The sequence below is a fragment of the Tachypleus tridentatus genome, chromosome 6 (genome assembly GCF_004210375.1).
Source record: "Tachypleus tridentatus isolate NWPU-2018 chromosome 6, ASM421037v1, whole genome shotgun sequence".
NCBI classification, from domain to species: domain Eukaryota; kingdom Metazoa; phylum Arthropoda; class Merostomata; order Xiphosura; family Limulidae; genus Tachypleus; species Tachypleus tridentatus.
Genome location: NC_134830.1, coordinates 103761416 through 103773764, shown reverse-complemented (window position 1 = coordinate 103773764; position 12349 = coordinate 103761416). Strand labels below are relative to the sequence as shown.

Genomic DNA, 12349 nt, shown 5'->3' with positions numbered 1-12349 from the left:
TATAAGTAAGCCTTCTTTAATTTTGTGTTTGTTTATGTTTGTTTCTTTATTTAGTATTTGAGTGTTTTCTATGGTTATGTTGTTTATTTCACTTGCAGTGTTCGAAAACGTGTGAAGGTGACTTTTTATCTTCTTTAAATCTGGTTTCGATTTTTCTACTTGTTTCTCTAATATAGAAGTCGTGGCAGTTATCACATTGTATTTTATAAATAATGTTGGTGTGATGTTTGTCAGGATAATTTTTACATAGTATATACCTCAGTTTTGTGTCTGGTTTTTGAATAAATTTGGTATTAACTGGAATGTCATATTTCGTTACTAGTTTTTGCCAAATGTTGGTTATTTTTCTGCTGATGTCGGGAATATATGGTATGCAGCAGTATATGGTTTCGTAATATTTTGATTCGTGAGATATATTTACTTTTGTTGGTTGATTTTGCCTTCTGTCTAGGTGTGTGCGTATATTGTTTTCTATGGTTTGTGGAGGAAAGTTATTGATGTTGATGAAGTATTGTTTTATTTTGTCTAATTCATCGTTAATTTTATCTGGTGAGCATAGTTTTATGGCTGTGTTTATTTGGTTTCTTAGTATGTTGAGATTTTGTTTTGTTTCATGTACTGAGTCCCAAGGAATGTATAGTCCAATATGGGTGATTTTTCGGTGGATTTCTGTTTTAAGTTGTGTATCGGTTCTTGTAGTTTGGCAAAAACTAGTAACAAAATATGACATTCCAATTAATACCAAATTTATTCAAAAACCTTCAGTGGTTGGAACTTCTGTAAAGAAGCCATATACTGCTGCATACCATATATTCCCGACATCAGCAGACAAATAACCAACATTTGGCAAAAACTAGTAACAAAATATGACATTCCAGTTAATACCAAATTTATTCAAAAACCTTCAGTGGTTGGAACTTCTGTAAAGAAGCCATATACTGCTGCATACCATATATTCCCGACATCAGCAGACAAATAACCAACATTTGGCAAAAACTAGTAACAAAATATGACATTCCAGTTAATACCAAATTTATTCAAAAACCTTCAGTGGTTGGAATTTCTGTAAAGAGGGATATAACATCGAAACTAGTCATTAAGGCTTTATGATTAAGTTGATTTAGATTAGACACAAAATTAAAAGAGTCTTTGATGAATGAACTGGCTGATGTTACATATTTGGATGTTACATAGCATGGGCATTCTCCAAATAAAACAATACTTCATCAACATCAATAAGTTTCCTCCACAAACCGTAGAAAACAATATACGCACGCACCTACACATAAAGCAAAATCAACTAACAAAAGTAAATATATCCCACGAATTAAAAAATCATGAAACCATATACTGCTGCATACCATATATTCCCGACATCAGCAGACAAATAACCAACATTTGGCAAAAACTAGTAACAAAATATGACATTCCAATTAATACCAAATTTATTCAAAAACCTTCAGTGGTTGGAACTTCTGTAAAGAAGCCATATACTGCTGCATACCATATATTCCCGACATCAGCAGACAAATAACCAACATTTGGCAAAAACTAGTAACAAAATATGACATTCCAGTTAATACCAAATTTATTCAAAAACCTTCAGTGGTTGGAATTTCTGTAAAGAGGGATATAACATCGAAACTAGCCATTAAGGCTTTATGATTAAGTTGATTTAGATTAGACACGAAATTAAAAGAGTCTTTGATGAATGAACTGGCTGATGTTACATATTTGGATGTTACATAGCATGGGCATTCTCCAAATAAAACAATACTTCATCAACATCAATAAGTTTCCTTCACAAACCGTAGAAAACAATATACGCACGCACGCACACATAAAGCAAAATCAACTAACAAAAGTAAATATATCCCACGAATTAAAAAATCATGAAACCATATACTGCTGCATACCATAAATTCCCGACATCAGCAGAAAAATAACCAACATTTGGCGAAAACTAGTAACGAAATACCAGTTAATACCAAATTTATTCAAAAACCAGACACAAAACTGAGGTATATACTATGTAAAAATTACCCTGACAAACATCACACCAACATTATTTATAAAATACAATGTGATAACTGCCACGACTTCTATATTAGAGAAACAAGTAGAAAAATGGAAACCAGATTTAAAGAAGATAAAAAGTCACCTTCACACGTTTTCGAACACTGCAAGTGAAATAAACAACATAACCATAGAAAACACTCAAATACTAAATAAAGAAACAAACATAAACAAACGCAAAATTAAAGAAGCCTTACTTATACAACAACTTAAACCCAAAATAAGCCAATACAAAGGAACACCTTTATACCTATATTAAAAATAATAATATAAATAAAATAAAATTATATATTCAAACATCTAACACCGTCCTCTATATTCCAACACTCAGTTACACAACCCCTTTCAAACATGTGGTCAGCTTCGGGTCAGTTATCTCTTTCTTTCTTTGTGAACCTGACGATGACCGAAGAAGGTCGAAACGTTGTTCGCTCCTCTACGTAAAACATTTTCTCAACCCAAACGATCCGTTTTTACATATGTATTTCCTTTTCTTTCTCTAAAAGCTGCAATATTTTCACTTCCTTGAATTAGCATAAAGTAATAGTATCTTTCCTAAACTACTAATTTGCTACTATTTCTCAACACTAATGCTATTAAACAGTCCCAGACAGATCCACTCTAATAAGCATTAGATGCAATGAGAATGTTTCTATGTTTAAAGTAAGATGGTAAAGTTTCTCTCTCGTGTATTTTTATAAATATCCATTCTATTTATTTGAAATTTATCCTGATATAATGACATACTATCTTATTTTGGATAATATCTCCACAAAATAAGTATGTATTTTCATATATAAGTCAGACGTGAAAAGTACTGCAAACTTGTATTCAAAATCTATCTACATCGGTTCCTTTTCTGAACAATAACATTTTCAGTTCCTTTCAAAGTTTCAGCTTAGCGGTTATACTTATTTCTTCTCTGATTTTGATAAGAAGTATAATTATATTTTATTGAAGAAAAAGAGGTAAAAGTATATTCATACGTTTTCGGTTTCACCTCATAGAAAACTAGAATTAGCATTTTGAAAGGATATTATTTTTTTTAGTTTTCGTGATCGTACTTCCATAATCAGCTATTTTGATCCACACCCTTTTCTAGGATCCTGGAACCGCCATAGCAGATTTTAACATTCGGTTAATAATTACACAGTAACTTGAAGTAGTGTTTTGACGCTAAGATTGTGTTATGAATGAAAAATTGTTTTATTTCTGACACAACATGTTTCTCATGCTGGTAGATCAACAGTCATTCAAAATAAAAGTTTGTTTGAAAATAAGCAACAAGGAAAGTCTTCACTGCTACAAAATATAGTTCGACAAAACGTCGTTAAAGATAAAACAAATTCCACGATATTATATAATTGAGGCTATACAGAGCATCAGTAAAATGAAACGAATCAGTTTACGACAGCGATGGTAGCCGAAGGTAATACGTTATTATGATCTTTCATACAGATCTGAATCACAATCAGTTTGTTTTACATCACAAACAACAGCAGAACCGTAAAGCGTACAAATGTTCATGTTGTTCCCCCCTTTGTATACACTGTCAAGCTAGGAAACACCGATTAAATGTTTATAACTTCAAAATCATTCTGATAAAAAAAAAAAAGTCTGTGTATCTCAAACAAACTTCCAAGTCGAAATAATAATCTCAGTTCCTCTCGAGTCATGACTTGGCATGTCCAGGTAGTTAAAGAACTCGACTGGTAATCGCGGGTTCGAATCCCTGTCACACCAAACAACAAACATTCTCGTCCTTTCAGCCGTGGAGACGTTATAATATAACGGTCAATCTCACTGTTTGTTTGTAAAAGAGTAGCTCAAGAGTTGGCGATGGGTGATGATGATTAGCTAGCTGCCTTCCCTCTAGTCTTACGCTGCTAACTTAGGGACGGTTAACGAAGATAGCCCTCGTGTAGTTTTGCGCAAAATTCAAAACAAAAACAAACCTTTCAAGTCTCTCTCTTTGATCGGTGGACTCGTCAGATAACCTGATGTAGCTTTGATATATTTATTTAATAAATTATATTCTCAACCTTTCTAAAATTCACTTATTTCTTTCCCTTTGTATACATTTTCTTATCCATTTCAGTTGCTTACATACATACATACACATTTTATATGTTTCGTTAAGTAATAATAAAACATACATGTAATATCTTTTTTTTTTTTACATACTAGTTTAGACTCCAAATAAGCTCAACAGTAATGCCAAGTTTGACGTATACAGTGTCATGTGAAACTTTGAAATTCTTCACATACAAAATTCTACCCCTTTCTCACCTATTGACATCATGCAAACACGTCTTTAACAGCTTACAAGCATGTTGTTATTACTTCACATTTATTCTACACAGGGTCGTAGTGAGTGTTCTCATAAAAAACAAAACAAGGATGCGTAACTATTAAGCATCTCACAATTATTAATTAGATATTCTCCCATTTATTTATTTTCTCAAAGACTAAAAATAAATCTAAAACAAATGGATAAGCTTTCGTTATAAATAGTTTAAATACCCACATCACAGGAGTTTTGTGGCCACAACTTAATTAAATTTAATCAATATGTTAAAAGCGTTGTCTTTATGTTTTTTATTATAATCGCAAATTAAGTAAGAATAATTTTATTGTCTAAAGAAAACATACATGAAAATAAAATAATCTTACATCTTAGATATCAGTGAGTTCACTGCATATTACAATTGGAAATGTAAACAACACACATACACATATATACATATGTATTTAGAAGACCATTATATTTGTTACAGTTTATTTGTAATTAAGACTTAAAACTGTAGGTATTTAACACATAAAAGATCAGTTTGCTCCTGATGAAGAAATGTTTACCTTTCGAAAGCGCTCAGATTATAGGGTTTCGTGTTTTTATCTAACAATAAAATAATATACGCTGTTCATAGCAAAGTTAATCTGAGCTATCGTTAAATTTATTATGTTTTAAACAAGCTGTGTTGTTGAGGGTGCGTCTTTCTTGTTGCTGTTAAGGGATACTTTGATGTATCTCGTTAATCTTCCAGTTAGCCTTAGCTTATAGTGACAACAAGTATGATTTTATCATACATTGGTTGTTTGTTGTTGCTGTATCTAAATGCCACGTGATCTGGCGAATGAGACAGCTCTAACACGTCTGTTACTAATGACAGACTGATATTTTTAATATAACAGAAAGAGGAGGAATAAAAAAAATGTACAGTGAGGAAACAAGAGTTTTTTTAATCTTTTGTCCAATTAAATACATTTTAGTAGCATGTACTCTAAGACAAAAGTTCATCTGACGCCGCTAGTGACCGCAGGGTTCTGTATTCTGACTTCTGCCATAGGCTGCTGGCTGGACGACGTCAATGCTCCGCCCACCTCCTTGGAATGCGGCCGTGGCCCCTACTGACATGTTAGCCCTGTTATTCCAGAATCGCGGTAGGACAGACAACCGATGTGTAGTATTCCGCGCGTTTTATGTTGAGTGTGTCTGATGAGAAGAAGCGACTAAAAAAGGTCTGAGTCACATTTGTTTCTATATCTGTATTTGTGTGTTTCAGAAGCGTGGAAAGTGTTATTTAGTATCGAGTTCCAGTCATCAGTGAAGCAACTTGGAGAGCAGGTTTCATCCATCCAGTTTAGCTGCACTCGCTCTGAGGACTACGTTGTGTTTCTTGAACCCAGTGCCTCGGGCCGTTATAGCTAGCTGTTCATCAGGTATTTGTGATTCGTGACCAGAAGCTAATCGGTGCTGAATTACACAGTGAAAGATGTTTCTAATACTTTGTTTCAAAGTTTACCAAGTTACATCATCGTAATCGACTGTTTATATACTTGTTTTGCTACATTTATACCATGAAAGTTATGAAGTTCTCTAAGTAATATGAATAAAGTACGCCGTATTTTATTAGATATCAGTATTATGACACATCTACATGCGATGCATTTCAATCAGGATGAAGTGTTACAGATGTAACTTTGAGATCATAATGTTAAATGAGGATGGCGTTTCCATTAGTCAAAGAAATATGAATTTGAATAGAGAGGGTAATATGCTGGGTTCGGAAATGAAGGAACATATGTGCATATTGTCAAAAATACAATATTTTGTTTATGGTTGCTTACCAAGCAAATGGAGATCACGATCGGTATGTTTTAAGTTCTATATGATGGTTGGATTTTTGTTGTCCATAATAGCCAGGTCTGCCCATGCCCAAAGTTCTGGTGTACAAGTGACTGGGGTCGCCATGATGTCGAGAGAGGTCGATACAAGGGTACAGTTTGAAGTAGAGGAGGGAAAGGCGGCAGGTACTGTTATTGGGACTATCCCTATAAAGCGAAATTTTACTTATCGTTTTAATGATATTCCAGAAGAGTTTCATTTGAATGGAACCACGGGAACAATTACGACCGTTAAGAAGATAGATAGGGAAAAACTTAAAAGTGACCGTTTTGACCTAGTGATACTTAGTAGCCAGCCAACTTACCCCATAGAGGTCAGAATAATAATCTTAGATATAAATGACAATTCACCTACATTTCCTGAGCCGAGTATTCATGTCACTTTTTCTGAGAGTGCTAACATTGGTACCAGAGTGATCCTGGATACCGCAACAGATGGTGATGCTGGAATTAATGACATTACAACAAATTATAAGATAGTCTCAGGGAATGAAAACAACGTGTTTCGATTAGTAGTGACAACCAATCCTAGTGGAGAAATGCCCTACTTGCACTTGGAGATCACAAGTCGGTTGGATAGAGAGGTTACATCTTTTTATCAACTCAATATTTCTGCTCAGGATGGAGGGAGTCCACCAAGGTTAGGATTCTTACACTTAAATATTACTATTCTTGACGTAAACGACAACCCTCCAATATTCGACCACAGTGATTACTCGGTAAGCTTGAATGAGAGTGTTCCCCTTGGAACAAGTGTCTTAGAAGTTCATGCGACCGACAATGACATTAGCGATAATGCAAAAATTACTTATTTTTTGAGTGAAACAGAATCGCAGTTTTCTGTGGATTCTCAAACAGGAGTGATCTCTACTATAGATTTCCTATCTTGTCCAAAGAACTGTCCCACGGTGGAGAATTGTTCTAAAAGTTGTGTTTTTACTGTATTTGCCAGGGATCACGGATCACCTAGGCAGGATGGTAGAGCTTATGTCACTATCAATCTTTTAGATGCTAATGACCACGACCCTATTATCCGATTTCGATTTTTTCCCTCAACTGCAAGTTCCGCCACAGTGGATGAGAATGCTCAAAACGGGTCTGTTGTGGCAGCAGTCAGTGTGATTGACTTTGATGAAGGATTGAATGGCGAAACCACCATAGAAATTCAAGGGGGTAATGAACAGTCTCATTTCAGGCTAGAATCAACGCCTAGTTTTGATATTGTTAGAGTAAACGGTGTGCTAGATCGGGAGTACATTAGTAAATATAACTTGACGATCACTGCAACAGACAATGGATCACCTGCTAGGAGCTCTACAACGTTTTTAATTATTCACGTGAACGATGTGAATGACCATGAACCAGTTTTTGAGAGAAATGAGTACTCTGCAGTTCTGAGTGAACTAGTACCTGTTGGCACTTATGTTGCTGGGATCACAGCTACCGACGAAGATACGGGAATCAATTCAAACATTTATTACGAAATAGCATTAGGAAACGAAAAGCGGTGGTTTAATTTAGATTTTCAAACAGGATTAATAACTACAGCTCAGAAACTGAATCGAGAGGAACTAGATTTTGTAGAACTAAAAATATCTGCACGAGATGGAGGTCCTAATCCTCGCTGGGCACATACCTACCTTAAAATACAGATATTAGATGAAAATGACGAATATCCAGTATTTTCTAAAGGATTTAGTAATATTTCTTTGTCGGAAGATGCTCCTCCTGGTTCTTTGGTGACTGTAATGTCAGCAACAGATAATGATTTAGGGACAAACGGAAGTGTTTTGTATTATCTGGACCAAGAAACAGACAAAAAGTATCCAAATATGTTTGAACTCGATTATACATTTGGGCGTTTAACAATTAAGTCAACGTTAGACAGGGAGAAAATTGCAGTATATTTTATCAAAGTAGTAGCTCAAGATCAAGGCATACCTTCACTTTCTTCAACCGTAGACGTTCAAGTGAATGTTCTGGACATTAACGACAATAATCCTGTATTTTATCCTAAACGCTACTTCTCATTAATTCCAGAAAACGTGGAAATAGGAACTTCTGTTCTGCAAATAACAGCTTCAGACTTAGATGAAGGTCAAAACTCGAGAATATCATTTTTCAATGTTGAGGGTATTGATGAGTTGTTTGAGATTGACGAACTGACGGGTGTTATTAAAACAAAAGCAATCATCACGGAACAAGTCAAATCAAGACATGAACTTATAATAGGAGCTAGACATCCCGGAGATGATGAAGCAACAGAAAATGCGGTTGTTATGATTTATATTGATGATCAAAAACAAAAGCAATATTCACTAGAATTCAGTAAGCCTAATGGTTACCAGTATTTAGTAACAGAAGATTCTGATGACGAAGAACCTAGTATTGGTCGAGAAGTTGGTCGTGTTTCACTCAAGCATACATCTGACCTGGCTCAAGTGAAATATGCCATTACATCAGGAGACCCTCTGGGTTGGTTTCATATAGACGACCAGTCTGGAGGTATTACTACAGCTCAAAGAATTGATCGTGAGCTAAAAACATCCATCTATCTCGTGATAACAGCATATAATGAAGATAGTTTTGTTACAGTTGATGTCAGAATTCAAGTAAATGATAAGAATGATTACATTCCGAAGTTTATGTCGTCCATCATAAAAGTGAAAGTGTTAGAAAATTGGCCAGTCGGTCATGAAGTGTATCTTGCAAAAGCCGAAGATTTGGATGTTGCAATAAACGGTAAAATTAGCTATTCTCTTTCTATTAATCATAATGATATTTTCATCATAAATGCAGACACTGGTATGATCTACCTGAACAAACCTATGAAATTTAAGACAAATAATAATTATGACGTAGAAGTAGTAGCTACAGATAGAGGCATTTATCCTCTATCTTCTAGGCAACATATTGTTGTTATAGTTGAAGATGTGAATGATCACACCCCGGTCTTTGATCGTATATCTTATGAAACTTCTGTGTTGGAATCAATACCTATTAATGATAGGTTTTTTAGTATTATCGCTTCAGATGAAGATTCGGGTGAAAATGGCCACGTTCTATATGAAATTAAGGAAGGAAACGATAATAATAAATTTGGAATATTTCCCGATGGTTTTCTATATGTTAAAGCGACATTAGATCGCGAAAAAAGAGATTACTATTCTCTTATTATTGAAGCGAAAGATAATGGAACAAAGTCTAGACATTCAAAAGTATCTGTTGTTGTCCATGTAATTGACGTAAATGATAACATTCCTAAATTTGATAACAACACTTTGACGTTTTATATTTCTGAAAATGAGCCATTGCACTCATATGTAGGGAAACTTTCTGCAGATGATAATGATAAGGATAGAAATGCTGAATTAACATTTTCAATCAGTACAAATCAAAACGACTTTGTAGTTGACCCTAAAAGTGGTATTATTAGAACATTGAAAAAATTTGATCGAGAGAAACAGCTCGAAATCAGTGGTCATGATTACATAGTAATAGAAGTTTTAGTTGAAGATGGTGGGCTAACAAGGCTGAGAGATGAAGCCAAGGTAACTGTATATATAACTGATGTCAATGACAATGCACCACAATTTCTTCGCACGCCCTACAAAGCAGTCATTTCAGAAGGAGCACCGTTACAAACCCAGGTTATTCGTGTAAGTGCTATAGATGCAGATGAAGGTGTCAGCGGAAATGTGGTATATTTTCTCACATCTGGAAATGAAGGCAATTACTTCCAAATTAATGAAAATACTGGGCAAATCACACTTTTTCGAACACTTGATAGAGAAAAGAAGTCTAGGTACAATCTAAAAGTAATGGCCAGTGACACTGGAAAGGAATTCACACACAATTCAACAGTCATTGTTATGATTGACGTTCTGGATGAAAATGACAACTCCCCTAGTTTTACTGTACAACAATCATTGGCTGAAATATCCGAAATTGCACCAGTTGGATATAAAATTTTCCATTTTTCTGCTACTGATGCTGACCAAGGGTTTAATGGTGATATATCATTTTCAATAGTAGCTGGAAACATTAACGAAGTCTTTCAAATTGACAGCACTTCAGGCGTTTTATATCTGGACCGTCAACTGGATTTCGAAGAAAAAAGTATTTATTACTTAAACATTAGTGCAATAGATGGAGGAGCTCCACGCTTAATATCAACTCTACAGTTTCAAATTAACATAATAGACGTAAATGATAACCCTCCATACTTCTCTAACGTAGCAATTGTTCGCCAAATCGAGGAAGGTATACCAATAGACACACCGGTGGTAACTGTCATAGCAGAAGACAGAGACTCTGGATTAAATGGAAAAGTTCTATACAATTTGACTCACCAACAACCTCCTGGTAATCATTTTGCGATTGATCATAGCACGGGAGTTATTTACACCATCCAGGAGATAGATCGTGAGTTCAGTGACACATTTAGATTAACTGTATCTGCTACTGATCAGGCTCTTCTTCCATCTAGTCGACTATCTACTGAAAAAAACATGACGATTATTGTTGAAGATGTCAACGACAACGCACCCACTTTTGTGTCTATGGATGCAGGTGTCTTGCCTGAAAATTCAGATCGTGGCTATAAGGTTATGACTCTATCTGCTGTTGACAAAGACGCTAACAGTAATGGTGTAGTCTCGTACGAGCTAATAGAAGGAGAAAAAAATATTTTCTTTCTAGACCGCAATACAGGTGAGCTTTATTTGTCGAGACAAATCGAAAAACCTCAAGTGCTCTATTCTTTAATCGTGCAAGCCACGGATGAGGCTATCTTATCCAGTAGAAAATCCTCTAGAAACAAATTAACTGTTATTGGAACAATGAAGCGACCACAAGGTTTAGTGTTCTCTGCTTCTGAGTATTCAGGCTCCATTTTCGAAAATGAACCAATAGGAACAACTGTGTTATCTGTACGTGCTCAGTATCCCAGTGGTCAATCAGAAGGCAGAATAGAGTATTACTTGATGAGGATTTACTCCGATGTCTTTCCGCAGCAACGTGTATTCGCTATCAATAAGCAAAATGGGGTAATCACTACAGCAACAGTTATAGACCGCGAAAATAAAGTTCATGTCTACGAACTTGAAGTATATGCTGTCGATGTAAGTGCTTCTTCTCCCAGGACGTCAAAAACAAAGGTAGGGTTACGTGGTTATGTTTATATCTCAAATAATGTTTTTCAAAGGAACTTTAGCTAACCAAAATAAGAGTTCTCAGCACATTCATAGAAAATTTAAAATTTAACAACATTTTTAAAGTTCGTTAGTTTGAGAATATATTTAAACTTTATTTATCTGTAATCAAGAAACTTGGTATAGTTTCATACGGGTATAAAAAACAACTTGTAATTGTTTAAATTTTCTTTCTTTTTATCAATACTTCAATATTTTTTTTCAAATATGCTTTGTTTTGCTAAAAATACAAGTAAAGTATGATGTAAAGCATACCTACCTATTTATAACTTATTTACGTAGTTTTTATCATTTTATTATCTATATTAACTCAGTATTTTATTTCACTTACGAAATTATAATATTAGTATGCACATGTAATTATTATTAAGTGAAGCCACTAAATCTAATAAACTCCAAAAACGTTGAGTTTATATCACCATCAGTTATACAGATGTCAAGAATGCCTTAGTAATTCCAATGATTGTTCAGACTTACCTGCTCTATATTATTATACAATGACAAACTTCTCATTTGTGTTTGCTATTATTACTTGCGTTACTGTTGCTGAGGTGAATATGAAGTTGATGATGTGCGTAATAGTTCGTTAAAACGTTTTACTAAGGGAATTTTTTCTCTTCATTCAGATGTATAAATAGATACACCCAGCAAAAGACTTAAGACAATAGCGATTAATGTCTATTTATTTAACACTGAGCTACAATAAAGGTCGTCGTCATGACAGCGAAAGAAAGAATGCCTCAACACTTAATCAACACCCTTATTTCTGAATATAATTAACCTTTAAATTTTGAGATAACTCATTAAGCAAAAAGTGGTAGTAAGTTTACCCTTTACTTATCAAAAATTATATGATTTTTATAGCATTTTTATAT

At 34.5% G+C, this 12349-nt stretch overlaps 1 protein-coding gene across 1 annotated transcript in view; it reads left to right on the top strand.

The window, feature by feature from the left end:
* The first annotated feature begins 5516 nt into the window (after positions 1–5516).
* Positions 5517–12349, top strand: part of LOC143253223 (cadherin-related tumor suppressor-like) — a 140345-nt gene continuing 133512 nt past the window's right edge. The window contains exon 1 of the mRNA XM_076506706.1: positions 5517–11420. Coding sequence (XP_076362821.1) covers positions 6015–11420 — 5406 coding nt within the window. The 5' untranslated portion in view covers positions 5517–6014. The remainder of the gene's footprint in view (positions 11421–12349) is intronic.